Source organism: Schistocerca serialis, chromosome 5 (assembly GCF_023864345.2).
Source record: "Schistocerca serialis cubense isolate TAMUIC-IGC-003099 chromosome 5, iqSchSeri2.2, whole genome shotgun sequence".
Taxonomy (NCBI): domain Eukaryota; kingdom Metazoa; phylum Arthropoda; class Insecta; order Orthoptera; family Acrididae; genus Schistocerca; species Schistocerca serialis.
Genome location: NC_064642.1, coordinates 259,138,886 through 259,162,275, shown reverse-complemented (window position 1 = coordinate 259,162,275; position 23,390 = coordinate 259,138,886). Strand labels below are relative to the sequence as shown.

Sequence of the window (23,390 nt, the reverse complement as noted above, 5' to 3'; positions counted from 1 at the left end):
CCTCTGATGGGATAGGTGGTGCATGTGACCATACTGAAGTAGGTGGTGGTGGGAGAATGTATGGACAGGCCTAACGTGTAGGTCTATTACAGGGATATGAGCCATGAGGCAAGGGGCTGGGAGAAGGGGTTGTGTAGGGATGTATGAGGATCTTGTGTAGGTTTGGTGTGTGGTGTAATACCACTGTGAGAGGGGGGGGGGGGGGAAGATAGTGTGGTTGGACATTTCTCATTCAGGGCATGACAAGAGGTAGTCAAAGCCCTGGCAGAGAATGCAGTTCCATTACACAAGGCCTGGGTAGTAGTGCATTATGAGGGAAATGCTCCTCTGTGGCCAGACAATGGGACTTTGAGAGATGGTGGGTGACTGGAGAGATAATACATGGGAGATCTTTTTTTGTATGACATTGGGAGGATAATCACAGCCTGTGAATGCCTCAGTGAGACCCTTGGTATATTTTGAGAGGGACTACTCATCACTACAGATGTGATGGCCATGGGTGGCTAGACTGTATGGAAGGGACTTCTTGATATAGAATGGTCAGCAGCTGTCAAAATGGAGATATTTCTTGTGGGTGGTAGGTTTGATATGGATGGAAATACTGATGTAGCCATCTTCAATCTTCAGGTCAGTATCAAGGAAGGTGGCTTGTTTGGTTGAGGAGGACCAGGTGAAGGAAATGAGGGAAAGGTGTTGAGGTTCTGGAGGACTGTGGACAGGATTGACTCATCTTTGATCCATATCACAAAGATGTTGTCAATGAACCTGAACCAGGTGAGAGATTTTGAATTCCGGCTGGTTAGGAAGGACCCCTGTAGATGGCCCATGAATTGGGTTGGCATAGAATGGGCATTAGGGATATGAATGTAAAGGGAGTTGGCATCAATAGTGACAAGCAGGACACCATGTGGTAAAGGAACAAGTACTGTAGAGAGTTGGTGGAGGAAACTGTTGATGACTTTGATGTAGGAGGATAGGTTGTGGGTAATAGGCTGAAGGTGATGGTCTGAGAGTAGAGATTCCCTCAGTGGGGGCACAGTAACTGGCAACAAGAGGGCATCCTGGATGGTTGAGTTTGTGGACATTAAGAAGCATGTAGAAGGTGGGGGCATGGGGAATGGTAGAGGTGAGGGGAGAGATAGGCTCTGGGGAGAGGTTCTGACGGGGGCCTAATGATTTGAAGAGAGTAAGAGATACTGCAGGATATCAGGAGTGGGGTCACTGTGGCCAGGATTGTAGGTGGATGAATCTGACAGCTGGCAGAGTCCTTCTGCCAGGTAATCCTTGCAGTTCAAAACAACACTGGTGGAGCCTTTCCCAGCAATTAGGTTTATAATTTTGGGATCAGTTTTTAGGTGGTGATATGTGGTTATTTTTATGGATGTAAAGTTAGCTTGCATTTTGAGGGATTTGGAAAATGAAGGTGATGCAAGGTTTGAGGTTAAGAAATTCTGGAAAGTTAACGGGGAGATCTGGAGGCAGTGGGGGTTGATCACAGGTGGATGTAGGAGTGGACTGAGCCAGCCAAGGTTTTACATTGGTCTTTGGGAGCCTTTGATGGTAGGGTGGGTGGCAAAACAGAGTTTCCACTATAGGGACCAGGAGAAGGAGAGAAGGTCTTTAAAAAGTCCAGCATATATGAATTTGGGACTGCTGCAAAAGGTAAGGCCTTTGGAAAGGACTGACTTTTCTGTGGGGCTGAGGCTTTTCGAAGAAAGATTCATGACTGTTTTTTATGTCTGCTTAGGTTCTGGATTCAGTATGGTGGTCAGATGGAGTTTTAGAGGGTGGGGTAAATGTAGCAGGTCTTCAAGGAAGAATCTGTCAGCTATGAATGAATGTGGGGAGGGTTTGGAAGCTGTTGTAGAAGTGATGGATAGCGGTAGTCCAAAGTGGGAGTGGGAAGTGAATGAGTTGGAGAGTTTTCTTGGGTGACATTGAGCATGCTGCTGTAGTTCCTGGAGGGCAAGGGTTTTTGTATGTAAGGTGGGATGCAGGAATTTGACATTGCAGAGTAGGAGAATTTCACGGATGGAGAGAAGACATTGCAAGGAGGTTTGAGCCTGATTGATGTAATTTTGCAGGAATATGTTGGTGAGAGTTAAGGACTGGCAGAATCTGAACGGATGTAGGTCATTGTGGGAGGAAGTGTTGCAGTCAGAGATGGGTAATTTTGATGGTAAGGCCATCTGGGAGGATTCCATGAGCCAAGCAACAATGTAGGAACAGTATGTGGGACTGGGTTCTGGTTAGGGATAAGGAAAGATTCTGTAGTGATACGGGTGGAAGGAGCAAGGATCCACAGTGGATGATAAAAATAGGTGAAAATTCGTAAATAACATAGAGAAATACACCAAAATACATGGAAAAAATCACAAAAAAGGTGAACGGATGAAGTATGGGGAAACAAGGTGCTGGCAGGAGTGGCCGAGTGGTTCTAGGCACTACAATCTGGAATCGCTCGACCGCTATGGTCGTAGTTTGAATCTTGCCTCGGGCATGGATGTGTGTGATGTCCTTAGCTTAGTTAGGTTTAAGTAGTTCTAAGTTCTAGGGGACTGATGACCTCAGAAGTTAAGTCCTATGGTGCTCAGAGCCATTTGAACCATTTTGAAACAATATGAAACCTGAGGGAGTAGACCGACAGTGAATGTTGAAAACAAACAACCAGAGACAGTGGTCATGTGTGTGACAGTTGTATTTGCAAGAATGTGTGCTTGTTTTGTCTAATCCAGAAGAACGCTTTTTGGCTGAAAGCTTTCTAGTTTAGCAGTCCTTTTGTTGTGCCCATCTGCAACTCAACATTTTCACTATATGTTGAGCAGAAATCTATTCGTTTTGGGCATTGATGAGCATACAATTGAGTGCCCTGCAAACCGAACATGAAAACATCATCTATCCTTTTCATAATAGTGTCATTATTCCATTCTGGATTTTCCATTGTTTAATCAGCAATATATCATGTACAGGATTTGTGATGCTGTTAATGATGACATATATGAATGACATAGAAAGCTAATGTTACTATTCTTGTAAAATTACTCTCACTGTGTTTCATTACTAACGAAGCAATGTATTTTTGTCTATTACTGTCTTGTAAGATGACCTGTACAATCACACTTACACATGGAAAGACAGGAGGTCAGTGGGGACGTAGAACCCCTGGCTCTACCCCCTAATAATATCATGGCCCTACTGCAGCAATTACAACTGTATCTTTGCCAGATCAGTTCTCTGTAATACACACTCTATTCTACACACATTGTGTATATTCTGCAAGAATAAAAGTATTCATAGTAAGTGATGGGAGTTCGAGTGATTATTTATCATCATAATTACCACACACATTCCGCACTACCTGCAGGTCTGTGTGTCCACTAAGGGCATCCCAGTCTGCACATACTGATAATATCTCATCCAAAGACACTCCTTTATAGCCATTTCATGAATGATAGCAAATTCTAGTCTCTCATTAAAGTAAAACATATCCACTATCACTTTACAATATAAACAGTGATGCACCAGTGAACAGAACTGCCATCCAATTGATCTGCACTATAGCTACATGCTATTATAAGCAATGAAAATGCTACCTCGTGTGACAAGTAATAAGCAACCAGTAGTGACCTGAATGAAAAGGTACGTAAATAACTTTAAATTCTGAATGTAAATGTACAGATGCATGTGTATAAAATTACTATAATATTTGCCAATTCTTTGTTTTAAATATGATATGTAGACTAAATATTGGTACATTAGTGTAAGATTACTTGTTTTTATATTACAAGTACATACTCTACCCACAGTGAAATAAAATGTGACCAAATAATTTTTATTAATTTTAATCAATCAATTGGTATTTCTCATCTTGAAGACCAAAAATGAGAACCACGAATTGCTTAGCTTGCACAACTGGAATCACCATGTTTATGTTTGGGGAAAAAAGCTTACTTTCATTAGAACATATGACTTTACAGAGTTGAAATCCTTGTGAACTCAATGACTTGAAGGACATAATACATAATGATGCTGTGTAACTCTGATTTAAAATGTAAGTTACTCTCATTATGTCCATTTTTCCAGGATATCCTATTCAGATTTTGTGAAGACATTTACACACCTGGAGGTTGTCCATTTGGACAGTGATACAAGTCGAGATGAGCCATCACTTCATCATAAAAACACATGGCAAATGCGACTTTATCAGGGCTCTTGGAGGAGAGGAGTAACTGCTGGTGGTTGCCGAAATAATCCTGGTAAGGATTTCATGTTAACCTGCAACCAACAACTGCAAAAATTTTAAAATAAGCAATTGTGTATTGTGAATTTATGCTGAATAACTTTAAAATCCAACTATCTTTAATGAATGTATAATGAAGTAATTGAAACTTACACTAAATATGAAACAAGAAATAAGTCTCCCTTCTTCATTACAGACACTTTCCACATAAATCCGCAGTTACATCTCATACTGAGTGAGATGGAAGAAGTTATAATTTCTTTGAATCAACACAGTATAATGGAACCAAAGGTAAGACAAGAGTTCTTTCAAATCACAAATCAGTGATTAGCTTATTTTTCTAACCTCTACTAGTTTTCATATAGCAATTTGTTTCTGATTAGGCCAAGCTATTCCTTGATTCTTACCAAGATAATGTGTCTCTTCAAACACTGTTGCTGCTATGATAATGCTCATCTTTAGACTGTAATGTATTGCAATAATTACTTCTTTGATGCCATGTAAGTGCAGCATCAGCATATCACTTTATTTTTCTTCTGCAGGTCATAGGATTTACAGCATACTCATTACCAAAAAACAGCACTGAAACTATTGGGAAGACATTTTTTAAGAAAAATAAATCCCTTGTGAACTCCCAGTATACAAATAGCAGACAGGTTTGTTGTAATCTTATGCCACTTATCTGATACTGTAAGAGTTCATTGATGGTTTCAAAAGTATTTTGTGCTATTTGAAATTTGAAGTCAAAACACTTCTGAAATTTAATTTTGTTCAATATTCATCTTCCCAGGTCAGCCACAGATGTCAGCTTGAGCAGGGTGGTTATCTTGTATTACCAACTACTTTTGAACCAAGTCAAGAGTCAAGCTTCACACTAAGGGTTTATTCCAGCAAACCACTGAAATTAAAGTATGTAAAGAATGCTAAAGTATTCTTTTTTTAAATTTTAAAACCTCTCTTGATTGGTATTGAAAGGCATATGAAATGTTCTCTCAGAATTAAGTTCCAATGAGTTTTTTTCTTTTTCTAGGTTGTTGGACATTCACCCATCATTAGTTAAGTCAGCAATTATCAAGGTAAGAATGCAAATCATTCCATAGTTATTTACATAAATTCAGTATCTTAAGAACTGTAGGGCTGGTTCTGTGCTCAGGCAGTTGTGATGGTAGTGTTTGAATAGTAAACATCCATAGAAGCGTGCAAAACAATGTACATGCTACTCAAATACCAGCTAACTTTGACAAGAAACTACATGATTAAAATGAATAGAACCTCCATATCAAGCAGCAAGGTGTGCAAACTTCTGTAAGTCCAATCTAATAAAAGGAGGAATTTTATGACACATATTAAGCTATCCACAGAAAAAGCAGTGAATCATTATGCACAAGTTTGTGTCAGCCAGTAACATGAACTGCCAGATACTGTCGCATGTTATTAGGGTGTACCATGACGGCTTCTTCAGTGTCATAGTTAACTTTACAGCCAGTCAAACATCACATTGGTTAGGATTCAATAATTGTTGGTTCAGCCGTAGATGGGTGCAGAGGAGTATACTTTTCAGACTCAGCAGGCAAATATGATGTAGAGCAGAATCCACTAGTTACATGAAGGCAGACTGAAACAAGGGCAAATGATTAAAGAGGTAAATATCTGTAGCATAATCTGAGCTTGGAGAACAAATGAATAACAGTCTGACTGGAAAAATAGGATTACCTGTAGGCATCTGTATAACTTTTCCCAAGTGGCAAAGACAGACTACATTTGTGCCTTAATGACTCAACTATAGGAATGGTGCACTTCATTGCTGGACGTGATAATTACCCCACATATGTACACAGAATAAGGAAATGGGCAGCAGCTCTCAACAATTGTGGAGAAATAGGGACACTTGAACGTGTGGTCCTTCATAGTACTTTACATTAAGATGCCATAGGATGGAAGTTACTTTACTGCAGTATGAGTTTTACAATATGGAACATAGAGATATTGTCAATTATGATTAAAGTGTATGCACAAAAATGAACAACAGCAGCAGAACCAACTCTAGAATGGAAAAATGAGGAAGTAAGCTCATTGGACATTTTAAGCTAGATGATGATAGTGCTGATTGAGAATGGGCTGTTGATGAATAAGCTAATTACTGATGTGTTAAATTTGAATACACAATTGTTTAAATTATACATAAAAAATTTTAGACATAGGAACTCAAATGCCAATAAAAAGGCTTGAGTGCTTTTAAGCCCTGCAGAATCATTTGGCCATAGTTTGACATAGGGATAAATTCAGATGTAGAGAACTGTATGGCCATTAAACTTGAGAAATTCCAAAATATGTTATAACAGGACAGATAAAATATCTACTCATAACTGGTGCCATGGGGAAACACATAAAAATGCTTTGGAAATGTGCAATCTTTCAGAGCCAGTGGCTCCTTCTTCTTCTTCTGGCAGACGTGAAGTACCAAGGAGGTGATGTTATGGCATGGGAATGTTTTTAATAGTTAGGGTGTGCTCCCCTTAAGAAAACACTAAATGTAGAAGGATATGAACATTACTGGAATTGTCTGGCCTACCACTGAGTCCCAACCTGAACCCCATGGAATGCCTTTAGAATGAGTTAGAATGTCAGCTTTGGTCCAGATTCCAGCATCCAATATAATTACCTTCTTTGGCTTCATCTGTTGAGGAAGAATGGGCTGGCATTCTTCTGCAGAAATTCAGACATTTGATTGAAGCTTTTTGAGCAATTGGCTTCTTCTTCTGGCAGATGAGTTGAGTGGGAAGGAAGGAAGATGAAGGAGAAACCAGTGAGATTTAGGAAATCCCTCTTACTTCCCTTCTACCAGAAGGAGGAGCCACTGGCTCCAAAAGCTTGCACTTTTCTATAATTTTTGTATGTGAGTTCCCTGCTGCTGCTTTGTGACTAGATTTTTTTATCTAGCCTGTTATATTTTCCAAAATTGAATATTTTCATTGAGCTATTCCAAGACTTCTGTTTACCACAATAACAGAATAGGGACAGAGGGTTCTGTTGGTTTTTCTTTTGCTTCTACTTCTGTCTTATTGCTTTCTTTAATTTCTACATTTTGTTATTAATAAGACTAGATTTTAGAAGTAGATGTTTAATATATACATTCAATCTCATACTGAAAGAAATGTAAAATATACAGTGTATAATGAACCACCTTAGAATAATAAGGTTGTAGTAAGTTGTACATAAATACATAAATAAATCTTAATAATTATAGCTTGTATTGGTGTAAAATTGAAAGTGCCAGAACTGGAAGGTGATGCTTCAGAGGCAATCTTAAGAATAATTTACATCTAAAGAAAGTTTAAATAAAAATGCACCAGAAAAATTATGTAATATATGTTTTGTTGGCATAAAGAAAATGATAATAGGAAATACAGGTAAGTGGATATCCTACCTCTGCTTATGAGTTGGGAATATATCTGGCAATATTAATATAGTAGGTTAGTTTGATGTTTCATCGTCAGCACTTTCATGTAATAAGTTGTGCTTGTAGGAACATTACCTGAAGCAGGTAATTGTCAACTTACACTATTTGATCAAAAGTATTCAGATGTCACCTTCTGAATGGAATTGACCACTACATGTCATGAGAGTGGACCCACCTATGTATAAGGAGGCAGGAAGTATTGTGTTGTTGGTGGAGAAGCAGTAAAAGCAGAATGAGTCAGTCAGTAGAACTCAATGACTACAAACATTTGCTATTCACTGGTATCACATGAGTAATGTAGCCATCAGGGGCAGTTCAACCCTTGTAAAGATACACATATTGACTGTTGGTGACATGATTGTGAAGTGGAAATTTGAAAGAATAACCACAGCTAAACCAAGAACAGGCAGAAGTCGTGTACTGATGGACTGGAACTGTCGAGAATTGTGGAAAATGGTTGTAAAAAATTACATGAAATCAGTGGAATGAACTGCTTACAAGTTCTGAAGTGCTAGCAGCAGTCCAGCTAACACAGTGAATGTGTCGAAGGCGGTACCATGCTTGAGCATCTTCTCATAAGCACTCATTTTTATTGTCAGTGCTAAGTGACACTTGAAGTAGTGTAAAGAATGATGCCACTGGACTGGACTGGACTGGAAATGAGTGATTTGGAATGATGGCTCATCCTATACCCTGTGGCAATCCTGTGGAAAGGTTTGGGTTTGGCAAATGCAGGGAGACTATTATCTGCCATTATTTGTTGTGCCAACACATGGTATGGATGTGTTTTTTGTAGTTAGGGTGTATTCCCCTTATTGTGATTAAGAAAACACTAAATGTGGAAGGGTCTGAACATTTCTGAAATGGACTGACCTAGACCTGAGTCACAACTTTCATTCAAAGCATCCCCAGCAGTGTTCAAGCCATTGTAAATGTGAAGAGTGGATACACCCTGTATTAATGTCCTTTGGTAGGTGCCCAGATACTTTTAATCATATACTTTATTTGCATGTAATAACTGGATCGTACCAGTAACTAATGCATTGATATGTTTTCTGAAGCTATATTTACACAGATTCAGGCTTTCAACAACATTATTTATGGCAAATAAAATAATGTTTCAGTATGGTGAGAACTAGTCTGGATGATTCAAAGGGAATCAGAAACAAAGTGTTCATAACAAATGTGTTATCAATTACAACAGATTATTACACAATCTTATGAAATTAATATACAAAAATTCAGAATGTTACAGCAGGAAAAGAGTCGTAGCATAAGCAGTAAGTATAAGATTCTAAATAAATAATTGAATAAAGGTTCCAGGGGAATTGTGTGAGGAAAATAGGAAAAGAAATAGTTTAAAGAAATATCAGTAATAAAGTTAGATTTACTTAGACTACTGCAGTGATGCACTTAGTGCATTTGTGACTAAAGCGTATCACATGGGGATCACCTAAATAGGATTAAACTGAGAAAAGATTACATTGGTAGCATCTTTATTATGAAGTGTGCAGCTATTTAAAAAATGCTGTGTATTTGGCAGAGACAAATGAAAAGTGTAGATGAAGCAAAACTGCACACCGACAAAGACAAAAGAAAGAAGCAGCAAATGACAGAGAAACAGCAGCAAAAGAACACATGGAAACAAAAAAAAAGCCACAAAGTAATTTACCGATGGTTTTGTTCTTTCCCCTTTTTTTACCTTATTTGGTGTTTTGTTCTTTACATAACTCACATACTATATAAAAAGTGTTCTTTAGCATTTTTTATATTATTCCAAGCCTAACTGTGTGTACAAATTGTTTAAGTTTAAGTAATATGAATATCAAACTTCTTCAGATTGAGTACCACGCATGAAATCCAAACATATTTACAATCTCACATTGACTAACTCATATCGCAGTTACCTCATTTAAACATTTTCTTTCCTGTAGGCACCACCCTTACTGGATGGAAAAAGTTTCAGCCAATATGAAGCTGTCTTTCTTCAGTTGGCTGATGAGCATCGGACTGTTAATGCATTTGAATTACAAGAGCTGTTAGATGCTTGCTTACCAAATGGTAAATACCATCTTGTTATTACTTGAATGTTCTGAGTTCTATGCATCTGACCTTTCTCTAACTGTGTTGTAAAATGTTTCAGATTACATCAAGAGCTGTGCTTGTATGGAAGTATGCAGACAAGTGGTTCTTACACTAGATGTATCCTTTATTGACACAGAAACCTGTGTAAAATATGGACTGTTTGTGCATCATTATGATAAACTTCTAATTTAATTTACCTAAGTAATAGGCAAAATGTTAAGAACAAAAATTCAAAAACATAATTCACTGTGTAGTGTCAAATAAGCATATATTATGTGACTTGTCAGTGAGAAGCACAACCTTAATATGATACAGGTCTTCTTCTCACTTTCCATACTGTTGTGTTCCAGTATTACAGTATAATAACAAAATTTTGGTGGTAATTTTATAACAAGGCTTGTAATGCTGCATGCAATTTAGTCTTTAATCGGAACACATTGAATGTGAGTGCTACTGTGTGTTTGAAATTTCATAAGGCAGACTCACATAAAGAAATATTCAACATACTCAGATGTACACAGCTAACAAAGTGATTGAAGTACTAGGTTGGGGTCCAAGGGGACTCACTTTCAGTGATAATCCTTGTGTAATATTGGTGTGCACCGCACATCAGAATATCATCTGTGAATATGTGTGTTCCTTATCTGTGTAAAAGTGAGTACCGAGTAAATAGCAAGGATCTATTGACATACTGACTACTCATTTGCTACAGAGTTTTGTGTCAGTTAGGATCTACAAGTTACTTTCCTCAACTACATCCATGGCAGTACTGAACAGGTGACAGCTTTTGATTTCCATGTTATGGAACAAATTTTAATTATGCTTCACTACAGAAGCTTACAACCACCACACAAATGTAGCTGCTATTGACTTACTAGTCTTCTTCAACTATAGGGATGTGTAAAGACTGTGATAAACCTTACCATGCCAAAACATTGAGTTATCAGATTGGTGAGGTTTATTCATTGCCCAATGTGCATAAAACAGATGATTATAAGACATGTTAAGTGATGCTCAAAGTAATAAGAACTTTGCTGTTATCTTGTAGGTTATCATTACAAGTGTAAAGGAATCAGGCCACACCAAAGACAGGTACTGGCCAATGGAATGTGTGTTCAGCAGCTTTGCATCATCTCCATGTTGACAGACTACACTGGGCCACCCTGCAGGAGGTATTGCAACTGATTATGACAATTGGGTTGTCAACCAGCCCAGAACAATTGGCATGAGCCAGAAACACTGCTGTTACTGTGAAATCAATAGGGAGCAACAGTATTTCATTGTGGTTGAATATGTTGATCATCGTTTGGCCCACAGGGCAGTATGTGACATGCAGTTTGTTTCAGCCAGAGCAATCACTGTAATGCTGCTGTCACTGGGCCATAAATGGAGGACCTCTGCCTGCATGCCCAGCCTGGGCAGCCAGTGCTGTGCCAACTGCTCACCCCTGCTCTTCAGCTTCAGTCCAGACTTTGGTGCTGTGCAATGCTGTCATTGTACTGCTCGGATGCTGCAAACTTCCACAGTAAAGATGATGCTGTTGGCTGCCCATGATCAAGGCATCATGCTGCCTTAGGTGGCATACTGTATGCCAGCTCAGCACTCTGCCTTCTAGGCAGCACTTCCTCTCTGCTCACAGTATGCCATTGCCTGCAGCTACAGCACTGAATATTATGAAAGAATACCAGATCATACCAGAAAACAGAGCGCATTCAGAAGATTGTTTGAGCTGGACAAATTATAAAGAACTGCTATATGATCACCACTGGTTTTTCTGCAGCTTTTTACTTGTCACATTTGTCCCCACACCATCAATAAATGTATACAGTGCCTACAGAAGACTATGGTACATCCTGACATGCAAGAATTATCTATCTTTCCTTTCTGCACCATTATACAAAGACTGGTAACAAATCCATCATCTTCAGAAATGTATAGAGGAAAAAAGTCTATGATGACAGTCATGTTAATGACATTATTAAAATTTAAAGTGGCTTTATGAAACTGTAAAACTGATTTTAGATTAAAAAGATCTGAAAGGGGTTACACAATCAGTCTTGTAGGAAGAGAGAATGATGTCATACTTGAAACTTAATACTAGGGAGCACACTGTAGATATGAAAAAAGAGTAAATTGTGTGCCTAACTATCAAATATTTTGAATTTAATAAGAATGCAAAAAAAGTAAAAGAGGGGGATTGGATTAAAAGTGAAAAGAATAGTTGCACTGTGGAACAGTTTGCTCAAACAACAACTGAGAAAAATCAGCATAATAATGTAAGGAGGTACCTTTAAAATGAAGAAATAAAAAAAATTGTCTCCACACCCTGTGCCCAGCAGTTTCCCTTTTCTCTGTCCCATCATCCCTCCCAATCTACATCTCCATGTACCTTCCTCATGCACTACATCCCCACCAGATCTGGTATCTGTGTGTCACATACCTAGCCCATATAGCTGCCACCACCCACATTCCACCCGCCTCCCTGCCCCTCCCATATTCCTAGCTAGCAAACCTGCTGCAAGTCTCTGAGATGCTAGCTAAATACCCTCAATTGCACTTCCTGACTCCTTCCTCTCTCTCCCTCTCCCTCTACTCACCACACCTGACTCAACCCCATGCCCAGCCAAGTCCACCTGCTGAAATGAAATCCCAAAGTTCTGTGTCCAGCTGGCACACTGTAGGAGCGTAGGTGTGTGTGCATGCATGCATGTGGGTTTGTTGGTATTTATACTATTTTTTATAAAAAATTTATTCTGAAAGCAAGCAAGTTTTCCTTATGTTTTATGTATTTCTGTTGATGACTCAGTACTTCTGCTATTTGGTGAGTGATCTCCTTTACTCCTAAAATAAACACATAAAAAAAGTTTAGCATCATCTCGGTTCCGAGAGTTCTGGAACCTGTATAGAAAATTGGAATATAGAGATCAACATAAACATCATTTCTGCCCTTTTTATTGCTCATGAAAACCACACATTGCATGTTGTAGCACCATACAACGTGACCTTCAGAGGTGGTGGTCCTGACTGCTGTACACACCAGTACCTCTAATATCCAGTAGCACATCCTGTTGCATAGATGCATGCCTGTATTAGTTGTGGCATACTATCCACAAGTTCATCAAGGCACTATTGGTCCATATTGTCCCACTCCTCAACAGCAATTTGGTATAGATCCCTCAGAATGGTTGGTGGGTCACGTCATCCATAAACTGCCCTTTTCAATCTATCCCAGGCATGTTTGATAGGGTTCATATCTGTAGAACATGCTGGCCACTCTAGTCGAGCGATGTCATTACCCTGAAGGAAATCATTCACAAGATGTGCACAATGGGGTCATGAACTGTCGTCCATGAAGACGAATGCCTCGCCAATATGCTACTGATATGGTTGCACTATCGGTCAGAGGATGGCATTCACGTATTGTACAGCCATTATGGCCTCTTCCATGACCACTAGCGGCATTACGTTGGCCCCACATAATGCCACCCCAAAACAGCAGGGAACCTCCAACTTGCTGCACTCACTGGACAGTGTGTCTAAGGTGTTCAACCAGACCGGGCTGCCTCCAAACATGTCTCCGATGATTGTCTGGTTGAAGGCATATGCAACACTCATCAGTGAAGAGAACATGATGGCAATCCTTAGCGGTCAATTCGGCATGTTGTTGGGCCCATCTGTACTGCACTGCATGTTGTTGTGGTTGCAAAGATGGACCTTGCCGTGGATGTTGGGAGTGAAGTTGCACATCATGCAGCCTATTTTGCACAGTCCTGTGGCTGCACGAAAAGCATTGTTCAACATCATGGCCTTGCTGTCAGGGTTCGTACGAGCCATAATCCATAGGTAGTGGTCATCCATTGCAGTAGTAGCCCTTGGGCATCCTGAGCGAGGCATGTTATCGACAGTTCCTGTCTCTCTTTATCTCCTCAATTTCTGGGGACACTTCCCTTGTTGAGAGTCATTCCTGGCACAAAGTAACAATGCAGACAAGATCAAATCATGGTACTGACAGTCTAGGTATGGTTGAATTACAGGCAACACAAGCCGTGTGCTTCCTTACTGGTGAAATGACTGGAACTGATCGGCTGTCGGACCCCTCTGTCTAATAGGTGCTGCTCATGCATGGTTGTTTATATCTTTGGGCAGGTTTAGTAACACCTCTGAACAGTCAAAGGGATTGTGTCTGTGATACAATATCCACAGTTAAGGTCTATTCTCAGGAGTTCTGGGAACCAGGGCGATGCAAAACTTTTTTGGATGTGTGTATTTACATTATACTACACACTTTATACTATATTTAGAACAAGGCTAACATCAACATAGACAACTTATGTAATCTGAATGGAAGAGAAATGTGGCATATACCATAAAAACTGAACTAAGAAAAACATCTTTTTTCCAAAATGAAAGGAAATGGTAAATGCGGTAGTGGTTAACACATACAACATTTAGTGAGATTCTGAAGACCTCCTCAAACCATTTTCCTGCATGTATTTAATGTTATCCTTTTCATTCTCACATTTGTGATGTTTCCATTGTTACTACTACAAGATTTTTTTTCGAAGAATGTGGTGCATGAACAGATGTACATGCTATCTATCCACTTACTTGCACCCATTCTTCAGCTTTCTGTATAATAATGAAGACTATAAAGCATTTGCATTAGAATCTAATTCAGACATTAGCTTTAATCCTCTGTTTCAGACTTCTGTGTGCCTGTCGGAACTACATGTTGCAACACTAATGCATCTAGACATTTGTATTGAACTTGTCCTCCTAACCTACTTGTCAATTTATTCTTAAATAACTGTATAGCATTTTATAAAATAGATGTAAGTACTGTACTCTTCTTCAGCATAGAGTGTGTAGTTATTAGGACAGCTTCAGAATTAAAAATTTTGTTCTGTAGACAGGAATTATTATAGACTGTTATAAAATACATGGGCATACGTTCATTTAATCAATAATTTGCATTATTTAAGTTGCAATATACATCTGTATATATTTCTTAACCAAAGACAGACATCGGGTAGTGGAAGATTAAAATTCAATGATTTTAAAGATCTCATGTGCAGCTTAAAATACTGGCAGATAGCCTTTAAGAACCACACAAAGGAAAAAACTGGAATATTAAAGGCAGAAAGGCTAAGAGATGCCCTTTTGGAAGTTGGTAAGTCTGTATTTTTACTGAAATATTCATTGATTCATTCATTCATTCATTCATTCATTCACCCATCCATCCATCCATCCATCCATCCATCCATCCATCCATCCATCCATCCATCCATCCATCCATCCACCCATCATGTTCTAAAGATACAGTAATGAATGAGAACATTCAGGGATATTGAACAAGTCAAGGTATACAGTAACACAAGACAAAAAAGGCAATATAAACCACTGAGTTAAAGAGAAATACTGTGTATCCATAGGATATGTGGTTTGTAACTGAAAAAAAGTGTCCTGGAATAACCAACAAAAGGTAACATTCTATGAGTCAGGGCATGGACATTTGTCAAAAGCTGGAATTTTGGTAGGGAAGCTAGAAAGTCTTAAAAGGGAAATCCACAGATTCAAGCTAAAGTTGATGCCAGTGAAATGAAATGTAAAGAAGATCAGGACAAATATGGGGTAATATCAACAGCAGTAGAAAATGGTGTAACGGGAGTGGGGGTTTTTCATGGACAGGGAGGTAGGGCAGAGAGTGAATTGCTGTTAACAGTTCAATGACAGATTATTCCATCACAATCAACAGGAAAAGCAGCACCAACAACTATAGTTTAAGTATACATGCCGATGTCACTAGCAGAAGATGAAAACAGTATTGTGAAAAGGATAGATGGCTGCTCACCATACAGAGGAGACATAGTGTTATAGGAAGGCACAACAAAAAGACAACTATATATTTGACCTCCCAGCCAAAACTCCTTCATCTAAAGGAGAAGATGTGTGTGTGAGCTCTGCTTGTGTGAATGTGTGTGCCTTTTTTTCTACTTTAGAGGAAGGCCTTTTGGCCAGAAGCTCAAATGAATAGCTGTCTTTTCTGTTGTGATTGACTGAAACACAATACCTCTTCTATATGGTTAGTAGCAATCTATCCTTTTCACAATATTGTTCTGATTCCATCCCAGGTTTTCCACTGTGAGTGGAAGATGAAGAGATGGAGAAAGTATATGAGGATATTAAATTTGTAATTATGTATGTAAAGGGAGGTGAAAATCAAATATCGTGTATGGTTGGAATAATGTATTAAGGGAAGGAACAGAAGTGGCAGCCAAATGACTATTCAAATTGGTTTGTAGAATGTTTGAGTCTTGAGATTTTAGAAAATATCATTCCCTCAATCTTGAAGGCAAGAAGGGCAGATAAGTGTGAGAACTATTGCATAATCAGCTTAACAGCTTATGTATCAAAGTTGGTTACAAGAATAATATAAAGAATAATGGAAAACAAAATTGAGGATGTGTTAGATGATAATCTGTTGGCTTTAGGAAAATGTTGCTATAGAGGCAGTTCTGACATCATGCTTCGTAATGGACACAAGATTTAACAAAAATCAAGACCTTTTCATAGGATTTGTCACCCTAGAAAAAGTGTTAGGCAATGTAAAATGGTTAAAGATGTTTGAAATTCTCAGGATGTTATGTGTAGGCTATAGGGAAAGATGGGCAATATACAATAGGTAAAAGAACTGGGAGGTGAAAACAAATATTGAAGACCTATTTCTAAGCCATCAGTTTTTGCAAGAATTAATGAAAAGGCATATATGTAAGGGTAACCGATTATTTCAGGTCACATAATTTGGCATCAGTCATACAGTTTGTTTTTAAAAGTGGTTTTTCAGTTCACATGATTTGCCATCAGTCATACAGTTTGTTTTTAAAAGGGGTTTAACAACTGAAAATGCTGCATTCTATTCTGTCTGTGAGATATTGATGGATTGAACAAAGTTCTGAACATTAGATGTCTTCTGTGATTTAATTAAGGTGTCCGATTGTGTTGATTACTAAATATTACTGCAGAAGTTGGGCCATTAAGGAATAAGAGGAGGAGCAGAGTTGTGATGTGTGTGATTGGGGCATGGTCAAGACAGGATGTGTAAGGGGTCAGTTTGGGACTACTACTGTTTCTTCTAAAAAAAAAAAAAAAAAAAAAAAAAAAAAATGATATACCTTCGAACATGACAGATGATTCTAAAATATTTCTGTTTGCTGATGACACTAGCTTGGAAATGAGACATTGAGTGAAACATAGGTGATGTATCAAACAGTGCAATTAAAGACATAAATTCATAGCTTTTAGAAAATAAAGTGATGGTAATCACACTAAGACTCAGTTTTTACCACAATTCAGCTGAAACTGATATTTTGATTACTCAGAATGGGCATATGATTAATGAGTCTGAATATTCCAGATTGCTAGCTGTACAAATAGACAGTAAACTGACATGAAAAGCTCATGTTTGAGATCTTATTTAAATACTGAATGCAGGTAGAACAGTTTTAGAACAGTATCTGCAGTAAATGATAGTCCAACATGAAAATTAGTCTACTTAGAGTATTTTCATTCACTTCTGACATACGACATTATATTCTGGGATTCCCATTCCCAAAGAGTAGTTTTGGCTCATAAAAGGGGCAGCTCAAGCAATAAGTGGTGTAAGTGCACAAACCTGTTGTCAACTCCTGTTGAGGACTCTGGGAATTCTGACATTTTCCTCTTAATATACATTTTCTTTAAAATCATTTTTTGTTAACAATATGAGCTTATTTACAAAAATTCACTGCTTTTACTAAGTTAAGGCATAAATCCGAACTGCATACAGATTGCATCTCCTTGACTCTTGTGCAGAAATGTGTACAGTATTCTACTGCATCCATTTTCATTAAGCTACCACAAGAATTAAAGGCAGTTCTGACCTAGCAGTAATCCTCACATTTTCAAGTCTAAATGGAAGGAATTCCACATAGCTTATTTCTTCTCTGCCAGTGTATTTTTGAAATAAATAAATAGACCGAGCGAGGTGGCACAGTAGTTAGACACTGGACTCGCATTCGGGAGGACGACGTTTCAATCCCGCGTCCGGCCATCCTGATTTAGGTTTTCCATGATTTCCCTAAATCGCTCCAGGCAAATGCCAGGATGGTTCCTTTCAAAGGGCACAGCCGACTTCCTTTCCTGTCCTTCCCTAATTCGATGAGACCGATGACCTCGCTGTCTGGTCTCCTTCCCCAAAAACAACCAACCAACCAAATAAATAAATAAATAAAATAAATAAATAATAAAATGAAATAACTCTATTCCTGTCTTATATTGTTAATTACACTAATATATACCCAGCAGCTTCCATTTGAATGGGATTCATATAAATTTTTTTTTAATTATCTAAATTTTCTGATGTATTTTTATGTACTGACTCATTCCACATCCACTGCGACTGAAGCCTCAATTTGGTGCTATGGAACTATAAGCGTAAATAAATAAATTAAAAAAAAAATGCTTGGATTAGAAAGGTTGTAGTACAGAGATACAGTCTTTCATCTCTACTGTTCAGTCCGTGTTAAAGAAGCAATGACAGAAATAAAAGAAAGCTTCAGAAATGAGATTAAAATACGATGTAAAAGGATATCTATGTTACACTTTGCTGATGACATTTGTATCCACAGTGAGAGTGAAGAAGAATGGCATGACCTATTTAATGGCAGGAACAGTGTAATGGGTACACACTATTGATTAAGACTAAACCAAAGAAAGATGAGAGTAATGAGGAGTAATAGAAAGGAAATTAGTGACCAACATAACATTAAAACTGGGGACCATAAAGTAGATGAAGTTAAGAGATTCTGCCATCTTGAAAGCAAAATTACATGCAATTGACAAAGTAAGGAGGGTATAAGAAGCAGACTAGCAGAGGCAAAGAGGACATTCATCACAAAAAGAAGTCTACTTGCATCAAACATAGGACTTAATGTGAGGAAGAAATGTCTGCAAATGTACGAGGGAAGATCGGAAAGTAACACACAATAATTTTATTACCAAAAAGTTTAATAGGTAACAAAACCATAAATGAACTTACATCTTTTTCCTACTTTTCTACATAATCCCCTACATTCTCAACACATTTCCCCCATCATGGAACCAGTTTAAATATGTAGTGTTCAAAGAAGTCTGTTTGGTTGGAGTATAGCCATATATGGACTGCTGATTTCACTTCTGCATCTGTTGCAAAACCTTCGCCAACCAGGAATTTCGTCATGGGACCAAACAGACTAAAGTTCAATGGTGCAAGGTTTGGACTGTATGGTGGATTCTGGAGCACCTCTCACCAAAATTTGGCGATTTTCTCATGAACAGGAGCAGTAGGATTGGGCGATCATTGTCATGAACTTTGGCATCAGCACTAATGTGTGGCATTTGTCATGAAGGGCACAATACAGCTTAGACATAGTTTTAATATGGGCTGCAACATTCACAGTGGCCTCATGCTCAGCAAAGTCCACCAATTACACACCATGCATATCCCAGGACCTGTCACAAGCTCTTTCCTAGCAGACTGAGTCACTTTGAATTTATTTTCATACTGGGGAACCATCATGTTTCTACTCCATAGAGGCCCTGCTTGGTTTCGAGCATATAGTAGTGTGCACATGATTCATCACCGGTGACAATTCCTTTCAGAAAGTCACGCCCTACTGTAGTGTAATGTGTTAAATGATCCAAGCCAGTCATCATTCACTGGCCCTTGTGGTTGTCTGTCAGATTCTTAGGCACCCAACTAGCACTAACTTTACAAAATTTCAACTTGTCATGAACAATATCATACACCATACCATAAGAATCTTGAACTGCTGTGATAAGATTTGCAGTTCACTTACTAGTCATTCAAAATAGCTGCTGCAGCGGCTCCAATGTTCCCACTGGTTTCAGCTGTTACTGGTTGCCCGGAGCACCGTAAATCACTGTGGTTCATGTGGCCCTCGTGGAAGAATGTAAACCACCTGGAGAGATTGCTACAGCCCATTCAGATGTGTTCATACATGCCAGGCATGTCCCTGTGAATTTTACTCAGTTTATGCACTATGGCCCACAGATATCGAACTACATTTCACTGCTTTTCACAAGTTGATGACAGTCACATGTGTGCCAGGCTTCTCTTGCTAGAGCCACACATTAAAAGAAAATACCCTCTGTAGTGCAAACTTCTAATTACATCTTCATGAAATTTCAACATTAAAGCTGCAATACCAGGGTAGAAAAAAATTATTGTCTTACTATCTGATCCTCTCTTATACATTTGGAGCAAAGCATTGTGTGGGAGTTAATAATGGACTGTGGGGAAATAGGACAAGAACAGAATTGAAGCATCTCAGATATGGTACTACAGACAAATAAGATAAGAAATGAGGAGAACTGATGAGCAGAGGAACACACGGAAAACACACACGGAAAACACTGGCAAGAAGAAGAGGCAGGATGATAAGACTTGTGTTCAGACATAAAGGAATAACTTATATGGTATTTCAGGGAAGTGTAGAAGGTAAAAACTGTAGAAGGAGACACATATTGGAATAAATCCAACAAATAATCAAGGAAATTGGGTGCAAGTGGTAGTTGGAGATGAAAAGGATGACACAGGAGAGGAATTTGTGGTGTGACACAACAAAGCAGTCAAAAGATTAATGACTATATGGAACTCTGTTACATAGTGATATTGAATGATAGACAACATAGTGGTTCAGGTTCCTGCTGTCACAAGGTGAGTGGAGGTTGTGGTGAGGCAAGATGGCTGCCATTGTTGTTGGTGTAGGTTAAACATTGCCAATTGTACAAAATACTAGGACAGAAAATAATGTCCAAGCACTCTTCAAATTGTTGAAAGGCACAACTGTGAAAATTTTTTCTGTCTGAATATGACGTGGTCGAAATGATAGCATTGATAAGAGCATGTTGGCTAGTGTTTCACTGTCTGATATGGTAATGTGGTAATGGCACTTTGTGCCTGAATTTCAGTTCTTTGGAGAGTGTTAGGTGTGACACTGAGGAGCACCAAATATGTCAATTATATATTCTATGTCCAAATGAGCCATCTCTTGTGCACTGAGAGAGGGCAGAACACTGTAGATGCACTGGGGAGTCTGTTCAGTACACAGTTGTGTCATTGTTTCAGGTCTGAACACAGATTGATGCATTGCATTCAAATGTTCCACATTGTAGTGTGGCATATGAAACAAGGTCCGCCCCAGTAGCTGAGTGGTCAGCGTGACGGATTGCCGTCCTCTGGGCCCGGGTTCGATTCCCGGCTGGGTCGGAGATTTTCTCCGCTCAGGGACTGGGTGTTGTGTTGTGTTCATCATCATTTCATCTCCATCCGGCGTGCAGGTCGCCCAATGTGGCGCCGAATGTAATAAGACCTGCGATATGGCGGCCGGACCTGCCCCGCGAGGGGCCTCCCGGCCAATGACGCCAAACGCTCATCATCATCATATGAAACAAGCACTCTGTCATCAGGCCACAATTGGCCCATCAGGGCCATCCAACCGCCGTGTCATCCTCAGCTGAGGATGCGGATAGGAGAGGCGTGTGGTCAGCACACTGCTCTCCCGGTCGTTACGATGGTTTTCTTTGACCGGAGCCACTACTATTCGGTCGAGTAGCTCCTCAATTGGCATCACGAGGCTAAGTGCACCCTGAAAAATGGCAACAGCACATGGTGGCCCGGATGGTCACCCATGCAAGTGCTGGCCACGCCCGACAGCACTTAACTTCGGTGAACTAACGGGAACTGGTGTGTCCACTGCGGCAAGGCTGTTGCCATATGAAACAAGGATGCAGGAAAATTAGTCAGTTTGTGCAAAATGATTAACAGCCTAGTGTGATTATGGCTGTATTGTCATTGTGTGGTAACCGGCTTATTAGTAAGGCCAGAAAATATGGCACAATATGATATTTGGGGGTCACCAGTGTGGAACTCTGGTATGTAGTGATAGTGAATGATAGACAACGTAGTGGTGTGGAGTACACAACACACTTTATTTTATAGTAATTCTATACAAACAAGGATACATGATGTAGTGCACTTGAACAAACTATACGCGTCAACTGTCATAGATAAGGCCACGAGTTGTTTTTTCTGGCCAGTGATGCTAGTGTTTCCACAACTTAATCTGCATTAAAAATAAAGTGTCAATAAACTCCTTAATGCTGTTCACACATATGCCATTTAAATATAATCCAGTAAAACAGAAAAAAACTGCTACCTCCTCAGTTGTACTGTTATACTTGATTCAGCAGAAACTGAGAGGATTCAGGCAAGTATAATATTCTTCAGCTCCTGCCAGTATTTGTGACCAAGTAATCTTCATTACAACAACAGCAGTGCATTTGTTGAAAACTATCTTTCATTTGCTGTACTGAATTTAGAGAGTTCTGCAAGAAAATGAGGTCTAAAGAGCTCACAGGTTACCTCAGTGAAACAAATAATTTCAGTGGATTGTATGAAATATTTAGGTAGCCATTTGTGAAGATTTTACAGATACTGGGCATGTGATGGACAACCTTTAAAAGTGCACCTTGAGATCTCTTACAGTAATGACACATAAACTAAGGAGGCAATGAAGAACCTTCTCATGAGAACCACCAATGCCATTTCTACCACCATCTCCACTTCATTTTATTATATTCCCTCTCCACATTTAGTTAATATGTAAGTTATATAACTCTGACAGACTTTTAAATATGAAAGTAATTATTGAAAAAGTGTTCATTCTTAAAGAAGTATGATTTAATTTTTTAGGATTCCAACTTAACACAGATGTTCTATCAATCTTAATTCTTCGCTACATGAGAAAGGATGGAACTTTGCGATTTGGTGATTTTGTGTCTGCTATTCTTCATCTCACTGTGGCATTTAGTAAGTATCAATTTAAACTGTGTTAAAGAATAAATATTACTCATACTGTGCAGGGAGTACCAGAGAGATTAGATTTCATTGTTGACTTAATAATTGTATATAATAAAAAAATCTTAGGTGTTCTAACTGTCGCTACATATATTTTATTTTAGTTTTTGGAGTTAATACGCTACAATTGAAAATAACATTTTTATGAAGAAAGTTGTTATGATGTTACTTGGATGATTATTTGTGCATTTATATCATTTTTCCTTTCAGCACAAAAAATTTACTCAAATAAGCAGTGCAGAATGATCTTAAAATTAACATGATGAAATTACCCAAATTAGAAATACAGGTTGCACAAACAGGAAAGCTAAGAAATTTGTAACTGGAATATTACTGAAATGATAAACATGTTTTGGCAATTGAAAATGATAGTGGAAGAGTCCAGGGAGGTTTATTAGAATTAACAGTGTTTTATCCACATAAATAACTGTATGTAGCTTTAGAACATACAAAATTAGCTTTTTATTCTTCTGAAGTCCGCCCCCGGTAGCTAAGTGGTCAGCGCGACAGACTGTCAAGCCAAAGGGCCCGGGTTCGATTCCCGGCTGGGTCGGAGATTTTCTCCGCTCAGGGGCTGGGTGTTGTGTTGTCCTAATCATCATCATTTCATCCCCATCGACGCGCAAGTCGCCGAAGTGGCGTCAGAT

General features: G+C 38.8%; 1 protein-coding gene and 1 pseudogene across 1 annotated transcript in view; one reads left to right on the top strand and one right to left on the bottom strand.

Annotated features, from left to right (window-relative positions):
• The window catches only part of LOC126481052 (calpain-C), a 453,845-nt gene that overhangs the window by 412,404 nt on the left and 18,051 nt on the right, over positions 1 to 23,390 (top strand). The window contains exons 8-16 of the mRNA XM_050104532.1: positions 4,084 to 4,256; positions 4,437 to 4,531; positions 4,783 to 4,896; positions 5,031 to 5,149; positions 5,271 to 5,316; positions 9,635 to 9,761; positions 9,844 to 9,902; positions 14,808 to 14,955; positions 22,579 to 22,695. Of these exons, the coding sequence (XP_049960489.1) occupies positions 4,084 to 4,256; positions 4,437 to 4,531; positions 4,783 to 4,896; positions 5,031 to 5,149; positions 5,271 to 5,316; positions 9,635 to 9,761; positions 9,844 to 9,902; positions 14,808 to 14,955; positions 22,579 to 22,695 (998 nt within the window). The remainder of the gene's footprint in view (positions 1 to 4,083; positions 4,257 to 4,436; positions 4,532 to 4,782; positions 4,897 to 5,030; positions 5,150 to 5,270; positions 5,317 to 9,634; positions 9,762 to 9,843; positions 9,903 to 14,807; positions 14,956 to 22,578; positions 22,696 to 23,390) is intronic.
• Positions 21,481 to 21,598, bottom strand: LOC126482735 (5S ribosomal RNA; annotated as a pseudogene).